General features: G+C 40.3%; 1 protein-coding gene across 5 annotated transcripts in view; it reads left to right on the top strand.

Moving 5' to 3' along the window:
- The window catches only part of ARHGEF1 (Rho guanine nucleotide exchange factor 1), a 69746-nt gene that overhangs the window by 34277 nt on the left and 14712 nt on the right, over positions 1 to 20757 (top strand). The window contains exons 7-19 of one of the 5 annotated variants that reach the window (XM_072426679.1): positions 1056 to 1161; positions 3270 to 3410; positions 8745 to 8774; positions 9190 to 9292; positions 10446 to 10524; positions 12201 to 12233; positions 13881 to 14045; positions 14341 to 14446; positions 16590 to 16601; positions 18296 to 18478; positions 19466 to 19644; positions 20275 to 20418; positions 20501 to 20583. In XM_072426679.1, coding sequence (XP_072282780.1) covers positions 1056 to 1161; positions 3270 to 3410; positions 8745 to 8774; positions 9190 to 9292; positions 10446 to 10524; positions 12201 to 12233; positions 13881 to 14045; positions 14341 to 14446; positions 16590 to 16601; positions 18296 to 18478; positions 19466 to 19644; positions 20275 to 20418; positions 20501 to 20583 — 1364 coding nt within the window. Of the gene's footprint in view, positions 1 to 1055; positions 1162 to 3269; positions 3411 to 6169; positions 6297 to 8744; positions 8775 to 9189; positions 9293 to 10445; positions 10525 to 12200; positions 12234 to 13880; positions 14046 to 14340; positions 14447 to 16589; positions 16602 to 18295; positions 18479 to 19465; positions 19645 to 20274; positions 20419 to 20500; positions 20584 to 20757 lie in introns of those variants that run through there. The other 4 variants (XM_072426682.1, XM_072426680.1, XM_072426684.1 and 1 more) reach the window with 4 other exon arrangements.

The raw sequence follows: 20757 nt of genomic DNA, 5'->3' as shown, positions 1-20757 counted from the left end.
ACTATGAGTTTAGCCTATCCGCTGTCTACAGGGCTGTGACATCACTGAGAGTGAAACCTATACATTGACTAGAGGGCTGTGACATCACTATGGGTGAAGCCTAACTATTGACTAGAAGGCAGTGACATCAGCATGCCATTCACTAAAGTCCCATGCTGTCCACATTCACTTTTCTACCACACAAGTATTTAAAGCGCTTTTTAACTCATCGCAGACTGGGAAACTTTATTTTTTACCATACAGGTGGAATTAGCTTTTACAATTTTGCTATTGAGTGTTTCTCATTGTAAACAATTCAGGGTAATTTAGTCTTAGGAAGTTCCCTGCTACTCATATTTCCGCCTTATGTCACTTTGGTCTCTTTCGCTTTGATCTTTTGTGCCATTTTGTAACCAGTTTACCCAAAAGTCAGCTCTTTCAACTATTATTATGCCTGCAGCAGAAGCCGCGGTGTTCCTGCAGTGAGAACAGACAGTGTGTAGTGTTCTTGTTGCTGCACAAAGGCAAATCACTTCCTGCAGAGATGTTGTGAAGCTGATAAAATGAGCCCATGCTTTTCCTGTCCCCTCCCTGAAATTTAGAAGTAACCAAAATGTTTTTTGCTGCTCTAGAGCCCTCTTATGGTCACTAGGGGAACTGCACACACAACTTTTTTTCAGTATTCCATAAAGGAAGTGGAGCCGTTGATATGTATATATATTTAAACTCCAGGCAAACAACATACGTTAGAGAGTCTTACAATTTTTTTCTACTTATTCCAGGACACTGTATGAATAGCAGGTGACACTGCTTCATAATACCGCCGCTTTCTGTGCCACCTCCCCATTTACTGGGTAATAAGTTGGCTTCATATCCTAATAAGCATGAAGGTTTCTGTGCTAACAATGGATCCAATTACACTTTTTTTTAATTCCCAACCTCACACAAGAGATTTTGTTGCAACACAGTTACTTTTGCTTCGTCTTCCCCAGCATAACCTGGTGTCATTGTTTGATACCTTTGGGTCACAGCTATAAACATTACTTTAAAAAATCATTTATTCTTTTCTGCTACAGATCGGACAAGGCCAGACCTTATCCCAGATGACAATTTGAAGAAATATCTCCAGGAAATCCAAGCTAACCAGTTTTCAGAGATTTCCCGACAGCTGGAAGATTTCAGGTAATCTCATTATGTTGCAGTGGTCCCTTTTAAAATGTGAAGATTGGTTTATTTGTATATCCTTTGCTGCCTTTCATGCTTTGCATGGTGAATCTATAGGAGATTATTGATGAGAGCTTCTAAATCAGTGGTATTCAACCAGCTAAATATAGTATTATTATTATTATTAATAATAAAAATCAGAATTATTATAGCGACAACATATTACGCAGCGCTGTACAGTAAATAGGGGTTGCAAATGACACAGGAGGAGGAGAGGACCCTGCCCCGAAGAGCTTACAATCTAGGAGGTGGGGGAATTAACACACAATGGGAGGGGAGAATATATTACATTAATTAGGAGTCTACCAAATGGATTCAGCCAATTATTTCAGGTTCTTTATTTGGAGATAAAATCTCCTGAGAACACACCGGATCTCTGCTATGATTCCCCCCCCATTCTCCATGTGCCAAGGGCTGCTCTAGGTGGAAGCTTCAAGAGATCAGCCGTAAAAAGCAAACCTTATATACCAAAATTCAGCCCAGATATTGGATGAAATGCATCAGTGTGGGAAGACTCGGCCTGACTCCATGCGTTTATATGATTCATGAGAAGTTGGCAAAGCTGTATAAAAATAAATAGAAGTTGTGACAAAAAAGAGGGGGTTATAAATAGAGTCCCATAACTAGTTCTTCTCCAATTACGAGTTCTCCCTGCTGTATGAGGCACAGGGAACTCTAGCAGCTCACGACTGGCTCAGAGGTTAGCACCTGCGGCTTTGGGTGCCAGGTTCAAATCCTGTCCAGGACACTATCTGCATGGAGTTTGCAGGTTCTCCCCGTATCTGCATAGATTTCCTCTGGGTACTCCGGTTTCCTCCCACATTCCAAAAACATGCAGTTAGGTTAATTGGCTTCCCCTCAAATATTGTCCTTGGACTATTAAAGACATATGATAGAACAATTAGATTGTGAGCCCCTTGTGAGACAGTTAGGTACATGACTTTGGACTTTGTAGAGCGCTCTATAATATGTTGGCGCTATATAAATACTGGCTAATAATTTTAAAAAAACCACAGGCCTGCATTTTATAATGGGCTTCAAATACACAGATGGCGGTGTGCCGTAGTATTGTAAAGTAGAACTGAGAAGTGTGGAGATATCTTTTGTCTTTGTAAATGGGCCTCAGTACACAGACCTTGGTGTCTGTAAATAATAATTTATGATATAATTGGTGGCTTTCCTAGATTAAATGGGATTTCCTAGATCGTTTGGAAATTATTATTTGTATGGCCTATTTCTAGCCAGTAAACTCCCTCTAAGGGGGATAAAGAAACAGTCACCGTTTTTTTTTGGTGATTACTTTGGGAAGAATTTTCTAATATTTCCTGACTTTGTGATACCCATTCAATAAATGGCAAGAGGTGATCATCAGTGCAAGAGGGCACAAAAAGCAATAAAACATTGCCACCCATTCCCACTCTGTGTCCCAATTGGAATGATTTTCCATTCCCTTCTATCCTGGCAGACCATTTTCCTTCTCTCCCTCCTTCAATCTCTTTCTTTACCTCCTCTCTCATTTTTCTTCACTATCCATCCCTCCCGTATTCCTCTTTCTATTCCATGTGCTTTCTTCTCTCTTTTTATATCTTTCCCCAGCTTTCTTTCTCTTGATATCTTTTTAATTCTGACCCATCCTCATATTACTATGTAAATGCAATTATCCTTCATTTAATTGGAATAATCTTTTTCACCTGCACCACACATAACTGTTATTTTCCAGGAGTTATTATACAATCAATATGATGACTGTGGAGATATTATTCTGACATGTTAACACAAGGGACCTGATTTATCAAAGCTCTCCGAGACTGGAGAAAAGTGTCTGTCATGGATGATCCTGCAAACCTGGAAAGAACCTGGTCCAAATAATAGCAAATGATTTTTAGAAATCCATTCTAGTTTTGTTGGATCACCCAGATTCACCCATGATAGTCTCTTCTCCAGTCTTGGAGAGCTTAAATATATCAGTTCCATCAGGACCACTGGATTTTCAATACTCAAGGTCTTTTGTTCTGTATACTTTATGATATTTGTTGATCACCTCACTCTTTGTTTGTCTGTTTTAGGTCCAAACGGGTATTGGGTATGACTCCCGGAGAGACTGAACTTAAAGAACTGGAGTCTTATAAGACCAATGATAGATACATTCTACAATCCAAAGAGAAACAGCTGGCAGAGCGCCTCATGGTCAAGCTGGATGATATGCAGTGAGTATACCAAGATCTGCAAGAGATATACCCAAAATTAGGGTACAGAGGCAGAGAGAGAGTAGGTGCAGGGGTGTCTGAAGATTACTCCACATCCTTGGTGAGCAGCCACTTACATGTTACCCTCAAATGACCCTAAATCGCACACAATTTCACTCTGTGTAAGGGCATATCCCTGAAACATTGGCATATCAAAGTGTTCATAATGAATTCTTAAGACTTCTTCCCACAAGGCCTTCCATATGCCTATGGCACAAATATGCTGCCTTATAAGACTAGAACAAGGAGAAGATGGTCTGGAAAGTGAACTGTGCCAAAACCAAATAGACTTTTTCATCTGGAAAACAACATAATGGGAAAGATGGAACTGTTTACTTCAATGGAGCAAATTATGAACGCTGTCAGAGCTTTATGTACCTTGGACCAGTGATTAAAGAAGATACTTACATGAAAAAACAATTATGCCTGACTAATCTTTTTTTTTTAAAGATTAGAGAGGGAAGGATTTTTAATTCTGCTTCGGCATCTATTACTTTGATTTCCCAAAAAGAGGCATGCAGGCATAAATAACCCCTTAGCAAAAGGGGGAAACATTTCCCATTGACTACCTATTGACCCTTATATTTAAATTTGACCCTTTATTACCCAGATCCAATTTTAGCTACCCCAGTATGTGCTGGATAGCTGTAACTAAGTTTTTTACCTAATAATTTTTCATGGTTCATACTGTTAAAGTTTATCTTGTGTATATCGGCATGTTTTGTAACCAGTGTGATCATGTCGATGGGCCGTCATGGTGATAACATAATAAAGAACCAATCAGAGTAAGATTGTATAGCGCCCCCTGCTGATGATACCTCTTCAGTGCACAGTTTGTTCCCTTTCATGCCTGGAACTTGCACCTGCTGTGCTTTTCATTTTACACTCTGTGGTTTATGAATTTTTGTCACAGTTGTATACTTCCCATGACTTTGTAAAGCACCAACATCTTGCACAGAGCTTTAACAGAACACATAGTTCAAGGTTATTTCTTCTTTGCCCTGCAAGGTTTGTTTTGTGTTTTTTGTTTTAGGATCTGCAGTGCATTCTTGTTCTTCCTTTGCTGTGCAGAGATCATCTTGCCAATTCTTGTGCTTTTCCATTTGTAGAACATAGATCTTTCTTATAATGCTGCGTATAGTGCTCTCTAATATTTTGCAGTGCCTGTCTTGGCTTTGCAGCTCTCTGTACTGTTACCTAGTCTACAGTGCATATTCTGCTTCTTCTATTCTTGTTAAGTATAAAATAAAGCACATTTATTTGTACACTCAACAGTTTATTTGTCACTCTGGTATAGATTTGCTTCCATCAGTCCCTTGCATTAAGGGATGGATTTCCATCTCTCGAGGCTTTAAGGATCAGTCTTTAGCACCCAGAGACCCCCCCACCCCCTTCCTTTTGGGCATATACCATCTTCTCTGTTATGATCCCCTATTTTAGCACAAAACATTTCGTTGTTTTAACATAGCTTAGAATACTGACAATTGCATTGAGGATTAGAATTTGTTTACTTTGAAAATTAAATTTTACTTGGTGTGTGTGGTGAAGTGAAGTGAACAATCACAAATCTCAAAGAATACTGAAACATATAAAACAGGTGTGTCAAACTCAAATACACAGAGGGCCGAAATTAAAAACTTAGACCAAGTCGGGGGCCAAACTTGAAATTTATTGAAAAAATTGAATTGAACAAAAACAAACACCTCTACACACACTTTAGAGTTAAAAAGACTATTTTCTATCTATCTATGCAGACTGTGTGTTGTTCACCCTCTCACATCACAAGTTTGTCTGACACTAAATATTACACTATGCAGTCTCTAATGGATTGAAACAAACACAATGCCCCTGGTAGTCAGGCACCATGTGATCATTGCCTAGGCTTTGTGTCACATGATGGGTGTACAGGAATAATGTCTATGTATTGCATGTTTTGAAAATGATGATGTGAGGTGGTAACGTGGGTGGGCCAGATGTAGTTCATTTTCGGAATTCTTTGGGGGGCCAAAAAAAAAAAAGGACCTTGAGGACTAGATTTGGCTCGCGGGCCAGAGTTTGACTCCCCTGATATAAAAGAAAAACATAAAAACAAGATTTTTACTTGGAAATGATTGGATCACTGAAGCCAGCAAAGTCTCTACTAAGTGCAAAGTAACCACTCTCCTCTGTGCTGTGCATGTTACTTTATCTTTTGCCCTTCAGTTAGTAATTCTCTTTTGCACTCTCCAGCTATATTGTAATTGTGCCCTTTTTTTTTTTTTGTCAGCAACCTTTCGGCATTATGTATGGCTCTCTTTATTCCCATATCTTCTGTACCACCCTTTTTCTACATTGCAGTCTTTGTTCCTTGCTCTACAGTCATCTATAATGCTTTATCCCATGTTCCTTGCTCCAGATGTGCAGCTATTTTAAGGTTTGGTCAGCCAGTCTACCAGTCCTGGCTGGGAATATCGGAACCTCACATTAACCCATCCCCTTTGGGAATCTATTCCATGAATAGGTCTGTGCCTGTCACACCAAACCTCCATCCTTGACACTTTCACTGCCTCTGGTCCCCACCAGTCATTGCAATGTACAGAAATGCCAAGCCTTCCATCTGCAAAAGAGTTAACACTCAGGAAGTGGTCTTGGGAAGTGTCCACAATCTCAGTTCCCTGCCTTTAACATAAAACATCTGTCTGTGTTTCTGTACATTGCATCATGCTGCAGCGTGGCGGGGTATATAAGCCCAGTCTCCAGCTATTGTTCCCACTCACAGTCTGTGGACTTGGAGATACTTGTGCAGCCTCTTGTACGATGATCAGCGGAACATCCAATCTCACACACGCAAGACATGATCTTCTGTGGGTGAGTGTCCAGGGCAGCTTTCTATGAAACTAATGGAATGGCCATTGCTGATCTTCTGCAGAAAATGAAGATGCATGGCTGGAATTTTGACCCTTTTTTAGTTCCCTTCTCCACCTACCTGCATAGACCTTCTTGTTTTTAAGATCTATAAAGGCAATGGGTCGGCACCTGAACTTTTACTAGATATTTAGACATTTCCTTTACCAGTATAAACAAAAGTAGAGTGCATTTACATGTTGCAACCATTCAGCATTTGGCTGGTTTCCAATTGGTTGCAATAGATGCTTTGTTGTAAAGCAACAAAAAAATGCATACCTTTTTATTGATATTATTATTATCCGGGATTTATATAGCACCGGCATATTACGCAGCAATGCACAAAGTCACTAGTCATATCACTAGCTGTCCCTCGAAGGGACTCACAATCTACAATCTCACCTATGTAGTTTTCCTTTAGGTTTTGTGCAGATGACATGTTGCAAGAAATGTGATATATATATATATATTCAAAAAACTGCAAAGTTTATGAACCGGTGCAGGAAAGAGTGGGAGATCTGTTTCATCTAGTTGTTGAAAAGTTACACTTCCCTGTCTGCTATGGTTAATTGTTTGTTGGTGGTTAGTTTTGTATGTTGTGTTGGTGAATAATTGTGCCAATGAGTAGGATTTATTATAATAAATAAATAATTTGCTTTTTTTTGTTTAATGATCTATATTTCGTTTGTGCTGAAGTTTTGAATGACTTATGTAGTCATACAATATAAAAGTGCAGTAAGTGCACTCTGCTACAGTTAACTTTCGGTAGACAATGAGTGAAATTGTCGAGTCTCTGGGGATTTGATGTTGAGGTCTTTTGAGTTTCATTTCCCAGATCTGCACACCCCCTACTGCAGTTACTTGAAGCTGGGGTTTAATACAAAGTTCCCTTTTTTACAATTCATATTTATTTTTTAATATGAAGAATGGTATGGGGGTGTTACCACAACTTGCAGAGAATAGTATGATACTGCAGTGTTGAACCCCTAACTTTTTTTTAAGCCGGGTGGGAAGAAATTGTAGACAGGTAGCAGCCCCTGTCTTGTGAACCAACTCTTCAGTAACTACCTAAAAACAACCAGGTGGTTACTCAAAAGTGCTGGATGGTGCGCCCAGCTAAAAGGGGTTGGGGAGAACACTGATTCTGGGGGCAAGCAGAGGCTACAATAATTTTATTATTATTATTATTATTATTATTATTATTATTATTAATAATAATAATAAACAAGATTTATATAGCACCAACAAATTACACAGCACTCTACATTAAATAGGGGTTGCAAATGACAGACAGTATCTTATACTGGGTTATAAATCACTAACAGCAGCCTAAACTCTGCAACGGAGGCAGTAGGCTGCAGAAGGTACTTAATGTGGAAATCGCTCCAACCCTGTTTAGTAACAACTACCAAAAACACTGCTTGGTTGTCTTTTGGTTGCATGGGTGTCCTGCCATAGAACTATACTTGGTGCCAAAACCATATTTGAAAGTATAAGTATGTGTGTATAAGTATAGAACAAAAATGTTATATATTGCAGCTTGCCAGCCCTCAGATGTGGTAAGGACTGGAAGATTCTTTTTTCCTAACACTTAACAATGATCACTGTACTTTGAACATGGAACAGTGGTGTCACCCCAGGGCAGACATTTTTAGGCTACAGAACACCTTCTGCTCTTCTCATCTCCTGAACATAGAGAGAAGTTGTGTGGTCCAGTGAGAGAACTGAATCTTTTAATAAGAGTTTCAATAAGGCACAAAGCATAAAAAGTGTTTGGTGGGATCAACAGATATAATAAACAAGTATAATAGAATGTTTTTAACCTTTTTTTAATTCGTTTTGGATAGAGTAGGGAAAGGTTGGATCCCTAGTAAGTTGAAATTGCTTTCTATGTCTCCATTGGGAAGATTCCCCTCTCGATATATATTGGTGATCATTGTCACTAAGAAAGAAAGTGAAGAAAAATTATGTAGTTATCCCCAAAACAATGAAGGGAAAATTTTCCAATGGTCACCTCTGTTTTGGAGGTAATTGTCCGAAGTGGGGATGTGTCTTCACTTTGGAAGATCCAAATTCCTGTTGGGGCAGAAAACAAAGGGAAATTCTACAAAAATAAAGCTTTTAACTCTATTCTACTCCATCCTAATCGTAAAATAGTTTTAGCTATGCATGTATTTTAAAAGACCCAAAAAAGCAAATAAGAGAAGTTTATTATTAGTATACACCATCATTCTAACTGGATTTTGATCAGCTGATGATAAAAGAACTATGTATGTAATGTTCCCTATTATTTGTCAGTATATTAGAAGATTTTGCTGTGTCAGTTGGAAAATACAGCTAAAGCACCTCTGATTATTGTTTATTCCACAGTTCCCTTTATTTATATTTGTCTTTTTTTTTCCTATTCAACAGTCCAAGCATCTCTCCGGACGAGGAGAAAAGGTAACACTGCCTATATTTGCCACATCTACAAACATTCACCTTCTTTCTTATATCATCTGATCTGTTGATTTAAAGAATTATTGTGTTGTCCATTAGTTAAAGAAAAACATATCTTAGTAAGATCTATGGCCACACAATCGATCCCAGCTCTGAATATAATAATGTAACCTTTATGGTGTCCCCATCTGTCAGTTACATTGGAGAGTTTACAATATTCTTTCTGTTTGTGGTCAAATAAATCAGACAATTAAAGTCCAGATTGTTTTATTATAAGTCTTTTGTCTGTTTAGTTCTGTGATGTGGCCAGTTTTTATACGGAGATCTAAGCAGTGTTCCTACATTAATAACTTATTTGCTGTATAAGAATGTTGATTTTTTTGGGGGGGATCTGAACATATTCCTTTGTTCTCCGCAGTTCTGCTATTGTTCATGCCATCGCTACCTACATGAAGCACATCGGGGTGAAGACCAAGGCGGCGGATAGCAAAAAACCTAAAAGTGGCTTTTTCCGGAAAATGGTAAGTTGGGCTGTAAGGTTGAAGGATATCTTAACCAAATGTGGAATAATGTATTATAATACAGCTTACCAGTCCAATCTTCATGGACCAACAGTGTGAGGGACCATTTGATGGACCAAGAAAAAAATAATCCCCCCGCCTCTGACCATCAATGTGGGAGGACACTTTTGCATTGAATGTTTATATAAGGGGCATTCCAATCTTAAAAGGTCCTTTTTCACTGACCACCAAAGAAGCTTCCTCCTCTGACCACCAAGAGGAAACATTTCCACTAAATGTCGATGGAAGTGGGCATTCCAAACTATAAAGGCCCTTCTTCACTGGCCACCAAAGTAAGGGAGCATTTTACTGACTGCCAATGTAGGGAGCATTTTACAGTTCACCAAAGTATGGCAGCATATCATGAACCACTAACATAAGGAAGCATTCCAATGACCCCCAAAACAACCCTTTTCCTCTGACCACCAATATAAGAGGAAGGGAATGTAAGGGAACATTTTACTGAACACCAATGTAAGTAAGCATTTCATGGACCACCAATGTAAGGGAACATTTCATTGACCACCAAAGAAACCTTCCTCCTCTGACCACCAATTAAGGAGGCTCCTTTTCACCCAGTGCCCATTTAAAGGGGCATGCCAATGTATAAAGGCTATTCTTCACTGACCACTAATGTAAGAGAGCACCAAGGAAAATGGCCCTCTGAATACTGCTGTTAGCGACCATGTAACTTACCACCAGTGTAAGTTTTTGTGTCATATCAGCTTTACAATAAGTCCTCTTTAACTCCAACAGGAGCAACCCTTCTAAGTCTAACTCCAGCAGCCTAGGGTAAGTGGCAGGGGGTTAAAACTTCACTTTTTTATTGCTATGTGGCCCAATTGAACTCACTTGTTGTCCATAAAACACTCCTTGTCCTGAGACCAAATAGGAAGAAGAGAGGAAATTCTCACAACCCGGACAGTTTTTACTGAAGCTGATAATATTTCCACTACGAAAATTTGAAGATTTTAGATTTTCACCTACTTTGTCATAAAGAAATCGGATTTTTTTATTTGGTTTACTTGTCTTTTCAAATACCATATTTTAGATGTTCTGGTTTAGTCCCATTGTTCCTTTTTCATTGTTAAACCCTTATCCTTCCTGTTTCTAGGTGTCTGCTAAAAAGCCAGATGAACCTCCAAAGACCAAAAAACCCTTCAGCATCTGGAATCGCAATGAGACCCCTCACAGTGAGTACTGGGTGCAAGCACAATGTGTATTTCAGTGTCTGACATAATAAGTGTCCAAGTGTGGTTTAGAGCAACCAGTCATAATCATTTTTTAAGTTAAAAAACGCAAGCATGCTCTTGATTGCTTGCTTTGGCACCATTTTTCTTTATCTAGTTTCCATGCACCAGTAAGCATCTTACAATATATTTTCTAAGTAATATTTATTCTAAATAATATAGAAATATATTCAATAATCTTTCTTCCACTTTAATGTTTTTTTCCTGTCTGTGTATTTAGCTTCACTGCTTGCTATACACTGCTATTATACAGTTTTTCCTTAATTATGGGAAGTGTTTCATCAGTGGTAAATTAAATGAACCAACAATCACAGCTCGCTAATGTAAATGTTGGCAATTCTTTATCAAAGACCACAAAGTGGGGTATAAATGCTCCTAAATGTCAAACTTCTGCAATATCCAATATATTAGTACTGTTTTTATGAATTAATAGTGAATATTAGTTATTGAACTTGAAGTGTTGGCAAATTTCACTCCTGCAGATATAAGGGTGGCCTATCACTCCTGCAGATATCAAGGTTCATTCCACCATTATCGTGGTGGCTTGGTCTACTGCCTCAACGCCTTTTACATATTGAGGTGACTGGATGTTTGCAAAGTGGTTGCAGGACTGACTGACAATAAAATATTAAGAAAAAACAGTGGATTGCCCTATCCATTCTCCCTTATTTATTGCTACAGCTCCGCCATACCACTTCTTATAAGGAAATGGTTTTCTATAAAATGGGGCTTTGAGCAAGTATGAAGTGGGGCCTCCAAATGCACACCATTCAAGCTCCTTTCACCTCTTCCATTTGTTCAGAGCCCTGGAGAAAATGAGGTCCCTGGGCAATGGTCCAATTTGCTCTATTCCAAAACTAGCTCTGACTTTGTAAAGAGGTTCAGACAGAGGTTCTGATATTGGTATGCACTTGACCAAGGTTGAGGAAAAACTGTTCTAATATATTAAAATGTATGTGTACTCTTTGCTAAGAGTCTGTGGTATGTTATATCGCTCTTCCTTAGTAAGCAATTACGTTGTGTCTCTGCTATGCAGTCCTTTTTCTGCTTTTATTCCATACTTGTGATGCATGACTGTTGCCTTTTGCAAAATGATCTGTACACCTTGGAAGCAGCCATGTAAGTTCTAGTGATGTCTAAGGCTACGTACACGTGTGCAAAAGTTCTCGCCTGATAATCGGCTCAGGGCTGTTATCGGACGAGAATCCTGCGTGTGTACATCGCTCGTTGTCCATCATCCGATCGACCGTCGTGGCGGATCCACGGACAATGGACGACGAATGATTGTAATGGAAGTGAAGTGGGAGAGAGCGCAGCGGGGTGCCGCTCCATTTTTCTCCCCCACCCCTGTCTATAGAGCAGAACGGTGCATTGTGCGGTTGTTAATCGTTGGAAAAGATTGTTAAAGATCCTTTCCAACAACAATTATTGCACGTGTGTACATAGCCTAAGACTGAATAATGGTTATTCTGTGGGATGGCTGTCACCTTTGTGTACAGATGACTCTATGGTAATGTTCAGTAATATGTAGGGTGTGTGGGTGGTGTTGCCTTGCCTTAGCTTGCCTTCATGCCCTGTTTTGTTTTTTCTTCTTTCTGCTCCTCCCGTATCTTTCACAGATGTTGATTCCAGGCCGAAGGTTGAGCCCGAAGGTATCTTCCAAATATTAGACCCATTTATCTTCCCCCCAAAACAACTCAACATTTCACCTGTTCTACTCCCTCCACTCAGCCAAATGCATGACGGAATGTATCATACATTCACCATTGGAGGGGGAGGTTTGAAGCATGGGGGTCACATATTACTAATTTACTTTACTTATTGGTAAAATATATTACTTTCAGACCCTTGTGCTATATACGGTTTACAAGCCTCGGTCCCACAGCTATTGTTATGAACTTGTTAGAGAACTTGAATTAGGTTAGGACTTGATTAGTTAAATGGCAGCTTCAAGGAACATTTGTACCTAAAATAGGAAATATGCTAACTTATTAAACCTAATGATTTGACACCATTATTGTGTCTGTGCAACTATATTGATCTTTCTTGGAAATTATCTTCCATTCATCAGCCAAGCCATAAGTTAAACTGAAGAAGCTTCTGTTGCTTTTGAGGTTCCCCTTTATTTTTTTTTCTAGGGCAACATATGCCCATCAATGACAAAGGTTAATTATTGTTGGGGTTCAGTTCCTGACCCCTATCTGCCTGCATTCTGTATTTTTACATTCCCCATCACCATGGTCCTTGTAAAGCCTCCCTTGAGTTGAGCCCTGAAACCGCTGTTGGGTGCCACCATCTTTGATGTGATGTCAGCAGCCCTAGCAGACACAGAACTGGCACTGAAGTGAATCTTTATAGTATTTGTCTTTACTTTTCCCCTGGAAGCAACATAAATAGTTATAAAAGGAGGCGAATGGGGGTGCAGAGGTGCTGGGCCAGCAATGAGAATATTTAGACGCTTCCGAAAGAAGGGGGCTGTGCTAAGAAATTGATTCTGCTGGAATTTGTAAGGCACATTGAAAGTAAATGAATACATTTATGCAATGAAAAACACTGCTAATAGGCATTTAAAATACATTAGCTGTGCTTTAGCCCTCAAATTGGTCACAGGATCTTTTTAATTAGACATTCTCCTGTCAGCCATTAGCTGACATTGGTTGCATTGCCAGTGGCTCTCAATCCCAGCTGTCTTTCTCTGGCCCTCATTTATGATTGGAAAGTGATCCAAACTTTAAAAAATATGTTTTGCTTTAGATATACTATAGGCTTGCAAACAGGTTAAAAGGAACTCCTTAGAGCTGTGAAATCCTGAAATTGTGATATTGCAGTCTTCTTCAAATTTCCTTGATCGAACCCAAACCTAGTAGCCAGTAGAACCTGAAGGACCCTTTTTGGCTTCTACAACATGACTAACACATGTAAAATGTTGAGGAATGAAGGATCATGACCTTTAATGGTTTCTACAGTGTACTTGACCCAAACCTTGGAAAAGGCAATGGTGGGCTTTCATAAGCAGAATTACCAGTGTCCTGCTTGCTGCTTAATCTAGGATACAATGAAGTGGAACTGAGGCTTTCCAAATCCTTTTCTGAATAACTTTCCATTGGCTGGGGTGGGCGGCGGTGCTCCCTTGTCACCTACTAACCATTTTGTTTTTCCTTTATGTGGTGTTAACTGCTCTTTTATTTTCTGGGAGAAGCCAAGGATTGAGAGCTGTTACATATTATAATGTAAATGTAATCTGTTCAAAAGATGATGTGAAAGGTGTCTTTGACTTGAAGACATTTCTGATTTCTCAGCTGACAAACAAGGCATCCAGGAGAGAAGGATCAGTCATGGCCAGAGGACCTTTGACAGGAGCGACAGCAACACTGTAAAACCCAAAGCCACCAATGATGGGCCAGAGCCTGGTGTATCCGTCACCATACACCCTCCACCCAGTGATCCCAGCGACAGTGACACAGGTCAGTTGAAGTTATAATTTGTTTAATAATGACTGTGAAAGGTCTCTGTACCAAACAGCTCCTAGGCTGGGTACATATGTAACATTTTTGACTTGTGCCTAAAACCGTCCTTGGGGATCAATGATCTACTTCTCAGTATTAACCACTGTGCATTTCAATGGGGAATTCATTGTGTGGGTCGCTCGTCCTTCTTATCTAAAATAACAGACATTGTTGCTCGCCTTGCTGGCTTGTAAGTGTTTAGGGCAGCACTTAATTAAGATAAAAAAATCTTTTGTTTTGTATTCTGTCACAGTGTCTGATGGAACGTCGTCCATGGATGTTACAGATGTGACCAAGGGGTCTCCAACCACAGAGCTGTGCCCAACAGACCAGCAAGAGGACAGTGCAGAGAATGACAGGTAATGGTGACATTTGTAGAAAGAGTTCTATGGTGATTTCGCTGCATTTGCTGCTTTTAAGCACTGTCAATGGTGCCATTACCGTCTTTATGTCTGCCGACTGGACCTGCCAGGTCCGCAACCTTGCTTTACCTCCTGCTTAAAGCCTAACTTTTTTAGATATAAATACAGTAGGGAAGAGTCCAATTTCTGCCAGGACTCTTTGGGCTCATGATGGTATGCATTATTTTTCTTTGATTGGCATGCATATCAAGCGCATGTCAACAAAATCCCTTTTATTTCAATGGAGTAGTTCACATGGCAGTTTGGTGGCTGCATTTGACCTGCTTTGTGTTGCATTTCCTTTCAAATGGAAAACATAGTTTATAATGGCTATCGATATAATCCTCATTTTCTGTCCCTGTGACATCAATACTAAAAATGGCAGGTTGCAGTTTTCACCCGCACAGGAAAGTCCAGACAACGATACAAGAAATTGCAACCATTCCCTACTTCACCAAATATAATTTCCCAATACTCCTTGTTCTGTGTCCCCAGTAGACACGGACATGATATAAACCCTAGCAGAGACTCTAAATGCTTGCTCAAAGTTTTGGCTAGAGTTGGTCCATCCACTTGGCATAGTGCAGTGGTTGGGGGCCTTGCAATTCATATGTAGACCCTTCTTGCCGTGCAATGCTGCTTTGGATCCAATCCTAATCCCTTCAAATGCTCTTTCTTGTCTTTTGGCATACTTTAAATTTCATTGTACTTCTATGTATGGAAAGACTCAGTTTCTTACCCTATTTGCGCTACTACTGAACCTTCTCACCAGCACCGTTTATCCAGTGGTGTTCAGTTCATATTGCTTATCTGAAGTAGTAGTATCCACTGCAGCTTCAAATCCAACAGGCTTTTGCCAGCGCTGCTGCCTATTCCTACTTACATTCTGCTCCTTGTGGACCTGGCCAAACCAAATGTTCCCCCCTGATAAATAGATGTTTGTCGTTGTGCCTCTGCGCAGCAGCCTCTCATTCCTGTCCATTGTGCACCTACCCTGCACGCTTTGCAGGGTCGCATGCTGCTGCTAGTGTCTTCCGTTGTCTATTTTTCGTCATTCTCTACATGGTGTTATTTGTTGTCCTAAGCCCTCATCTATCATCTGTCCATATGTCTAAATCTGGTAAAACTTTTTACATTTCCATGTCTACGCCCTGGCTAATTTGGTATTGTTAGGCAGGGAGGCCAAGTACTTGTGCAGGTTCTGTAAGTATCATTTTATAATTTAAAACCAGACACACTTGCCATAGGAAAACAGTAGACACCCCTTCTGTCTAGCAAATCTGTGTTTTCAGAGAATGCTGAGCATGTTGTAGGTACACAGGTAAATGCATTTCTGCAGCCTGCTTTAGGTTATCACATAAAGCTTAGGAATTTTATGTATTAAGAGATGTACAGTCTCTTTAGTCATTTAAAAAGCCTGCGTTTCAGAGCTATTTTGTTTCTTGAATAGGAATCATGCTTTGAATTAGGTTCCTCAGGGGCGGAGATTAATTTGCCTAATTTTCTGCAAAGTGACTTTTGCATTATATGAATTAGGAAAAATACTTTAGGAGCTTGTACAAGCATTTGGGAAAAAAAGAAGGCTAAGGCCTAGTACATACCTGCAGATGCCAATTTTTTAAGTTTTGATTTTGATGCTTATCAACTCATCTGATCCATCCACACCTAATTGGAAGCCCGAAAAATGGGTACTTACAATTATTCTGCTGCTGAATTCACTAAAGTTCTATTTCAGATAAGAATGGGGTCATGTGTACTAGGCCTAACTCTATTTAAGTTTTTTAAGGTTTCAGTGTGGATCCTGTGCTGCTAATACCACGTGTGTGCTATGCCATTTGGTCCCGTCCTGGCTTAGGTGTTTATTCCTAACATAGTTCCAGTTGTTACCTGTTGTCTTTGGACCCCTGTTCGGTGTTTATAAATGCTTGCCTTGTAGCGTGGGTCTCCTTGTAAACCCTGTGACGTTCTGTGTTGCATCGTTTAATGTACTGACAGTCTATACCACAGTGATGATCCTCAGTCCCTAAAATCTGCTAAAAGTTTGGCACTCTTTTTGGAGAGTTTGATGGAAATTTTTAACCCTTGCCTGCTCTGTTCACAGACGGAAGAAAAGGTCAGTGCATGTTCGGACTTTTAACATTCAAGGAGATTTCATTGTTCTCTTAATAGCTCTGTATAGAGCATGGCTAAGTATTGAAAACCTCACACTGGTTGTTCCTACTTGCTTGCTCTGTCAGTCTGCAAAAATTCAGCTATTAGGCTGCCCAATTAAATGCCCTGCTAGGTGTAATCTAGACCCTAGAGCCAGTTTAGTTTAACTTTTGTTATCCATTATTGTTGTACCAGAGGTGAGTGTGACCATTCCTGCTGGAGATGTAACACCTTATATCAGATATAAAGACAAGGTTGACGTCTGTCTGCTTTGGAAAGCCGTAGGAGTTTTAGCAAATTAAACTTTAAGAATTTTAGGTTACTCGGCCACACCTAGTGGCTAGGTAACTTTTTAATTCCACTTGGTGCCCTTATTCCCCTTTCTTTACCAAATCCTTGTAATAGGAAGAACCCTTTAATTGTATTGGACCCTAAAGTGTATCATCAAAAAATGGAGAAAGCAGCACTTCTGCCAGAAAATATTTTTTTCTTCAAAGCCATGGTATTGAGCTACAGGTATAATAGAGGAAACATACCTCACCATTAGACTCATGCCATCCCCTCTGATTGGGGTGTAGTCATAAGATGAGTGGGATGGACGTCAGAGGAAGTGGTATAGCAATAGCGGTGAGGCAGCTCGCCTGTATGTGTCCTGGCTGGAGTGCGCTTTTTCCATTTTTTTGCACAGAGCCTTCTGGGGCACTGGATGGACCCAACAAGCCTACATCTACCACCAGATAGAGCACACGCCAAGTAAGTATTCTAGGAAGCCAAGGAAAAGCCTGAAATATTGTGCTGATACGAACCTGCAGTTAAGAAGCTCAACACAACAGCTATGCAACAAGAATGATCCTTGGAGCTCTACAGCACATTAGCCAACATTGCAGCTCCCCAAATCAATCTGTAGAATGTTTGTAAACTATGTATTAGCTTGTATTAGTGACAGGAACACCTATATATAAATGAGGATGTAGGCTTTATAAAGGAGAGGTCCTATTTCAACCCACTCCTAAAAACCCTGCCAGACAGCAAAGCCAGGCTGCTGACCTGACTTATCTCTCTTGCAGGTAAGCATTACAGACTGGTCACCTCTTGACCCGTGCATGTAATGGAAACGTATTGAGAATCGAGGAGCTCATCAGTCTGCTCTCTAATTCTGTTTGGATCCTTGTTATCACATGCTATCCCAGATGTGCCCCTATGAGTAATGATTGATGAGTTGTTGCCTACACCAGCTTTTTTAATCATACACATTTATTTATTTAGGAATACATTACGGCATTAGTTGGTGCTTGCTGCATATCTACTCGAAGTTCAGCTTTGATGCTGTCATATATACTGTATATATAAAATCCTTTTTGGCCTCATTAAAGCTTCTTATTTAGGTAGCGCTCACCAGTTGCCTTAGACCATCCTCCTGCACTCAGTGGCATTCTTTCTCCTGCTTCCTTCTCATCAATTCACATTACCTTTTGCAGCCATTCTCTGTTAAGCTTGTCATCAATGTAAAGCTCCCCCCTCCATTTCATTCTGTATAGCTGCATCTGTCAGCTCCACCATTGCATGTCTTCTCTCACCACCACTATATCTTTTCATCCTCCTCATTGGGTATGGGACGCGGCATCTTGCTCCAAATCTTTGGTGCGACTTGGACAGAAACTCTAGTAAACTGGGCCGCTCGGAGAGCCTGCGAGTTTATGAGCGCAAGCGTTCCCAGCGGGGCTCAGCCAAAGGCAAGCAGACGCGCTCTCGCAGTGATGTGGATCTGGAAGCTGCAGCCCGAGCAAACGACATGCAGCTCTCTTCAAGCAAATCCAGCTCTAAGCCAGGCAACTTCACGTAGGTTTGGAGGACAATGCCCCTTGGCATATGCACTGACTCTCCTTTTTTTTTATTTATAATAGCGTTCAAAGTCCAGCAATAATGTTTATATGGCTTCCAGTGTACCTGTTGTTTTTGCCCTGTTATTAAGATCATTACAGCAAAAAAAAAAAAAAAAATCAAAACTGTTTTAAGCTGTGTCTGCTTCCCAAGATTAAACTTGCTGCCTGCAAGTTGTGAGTGACAGGTACTCTTTTAGGATGTGTCTCGACCAGAGGGCTTGATCTTATTTGTGGATTGGCCCAGTTGTCAAATTGCTTGCAACTTAAGTTATCTTGTTAAAATTTTTGAACTTCAAAAAGATGTAAATGAATGGTGTAACAATTCGGACATCTAATATTTCTGCGGTCCTAATGCACAAATGGTGTCCCCTGGTCAAGGCTTTTCTTACCAACAGCAATGATGGTGGGTAGGTATGAGATATTTTACTGTGTTGTTCATGATCCATCTGTATATGTAGAGCGCCTGCAATCGTATTCAAGTACTGCGTGTTATCTGTTACTGTATTTGCTGCATTCTATAGTACACAAGTTAGAAATGGACGGTTGTACAGGCAGACGCGCGGGCTGGGCGGTTGTACAGGCAGACGCACGGGCTGGGCGGTTGTACAGGCAGACGTGCGGGCCCGGGCGGTTGGACAGTTGGACACATGGGGTGGCCCAGTGGATAAACAAGAATAGGAAATTAGTGGAGCGGCAGACAGATGGACAAGCAAAGGAGAGTGGGTTGCCAGACAGACATAGGAGATGGTTGGATAGACTGACAGGCAGAAATAGAAGATGAACATGTTGGCAGACAAAAATAGGAAATGAGTGGGCAAATATGCAGAACAGGAACACAGATTTATGAGCACAAATTACACAGATGAACTAGATGGGAATAAAATCTTTGCAGTATTTGTTGCACTGGCCCCCTTTTTGTAACTGTAAAATGTTTCTATTCTAGTCCTGAGCCTGGAGGGAGTTCGGAGGGTCCGCCGTCCTTTCTGCTTCCCCAGTCTGAGGAGACTGAGCCGCGCGTTTTGGAGAGCGAGAACGACCCACCAAACTGGCGGGAACTCGTCCCCCCTGAAACACTCCTCAGGCTGACGAAAAGCGAAATCAAGCGGCAAGAGGTCATCAATGGTACGATATGCCACAAACTTCTGTTTTCCTAGTTGGTTCATGTGCTTAGATTCTGCTATCACATAGGGTACCCAAACATAAAATATTTTGGGAGCTTCAGAGCTTCTCTGCTCTCTGGAACCCTGTAACTGCATTCAGCACACAGACTAAAATTGAATTCCACATGGTAGCAAGTGTACTAATGGATTGTATCACCCAGCTCTTCATCACAGGATAAAATTGATTTAAATGGCTATAAAGGCACCCATGATGTTGCACAGGGGTCCAGTAATCCCTCGTGTGACAATAAAAGCCAAATATATATAATATAGCATAATGAAAACAAAAAACACATCCATAAAACACAAGAATCTTAGTTGGGAAATATGTTATAGATGCATAATAAAGCACAATTCAAATCTTATTTGTTATTTTTATCAAATGTTTCCCAAAAATGCAAACCCTGCAGTACTTCCTCCTTGTCACCAGACATCCTCAGTCTACCATGTTGAATGACATCTATGGTCACTCACTTCAGTCTTCACCTATACATGTACTAGTTAGAGTTATATTTAATTTGCAATTTGGCTGTAAATGTGTTGGACAGACTTGTGCCCTCTTATTCATCTTACTCTCTTTTATCTTTTACAGAACTGCTGTTCACTGAGCACGCTCACGTTCGAATGCTGCATGTCCTGCATGACATCTTCTACCTTCCCATGCAGAATACGTGGATACCTACCATGGAGCTGGAAAACATCTTCCCCAGTTTGGATGACCTTATTGAGGCTCATGGTGAGACTGTCTACTCCATGCATTTTCCTTTGTGTCTCTCTTATTCTTTGTTACTCATTAAGTTTTGTGTCCGTCACTCTAGCCTTGTTCCTGGAAAACTTGAAAAAACTGCGCCTAGAGAACAACTCCTTAATCCAGGAAATCGGGAACACATTGTTACAGCGGGTGAGTAGAGGACCTTCATAAGTATTCCTGCCCTTCCTAATCGGTATCCCATAAAGGGGTGGGCACACACAAAGCATGACACTTTCCAATCATAAATAGGTCCAGGTAAAAAAACACAGATATGCAGTCAGATAGAGTTTGTACCACCAACTGCCTCCATTTTCATAATCTCCT

Source organism: Pyxicephalus adspersus, chromosome 11 (assembly GCF_032062135.1).
Source record: "Pyxicephalus adspersus chromosome 11, UCB_Pads_2.0, whole genome shotgun sequence".
In the NCBI taxonomy this organism is placed as follows: domain Eukaryota; kingdom Metazoa; phylum Chordata; class Amphibia; order Anura; family Pyxicephalidae; genus Pyxicephalus; species Pyxicephalus adspersus.
This window is presented reverse-complemented; position numbering and strand designations above follow the sequence as displayed.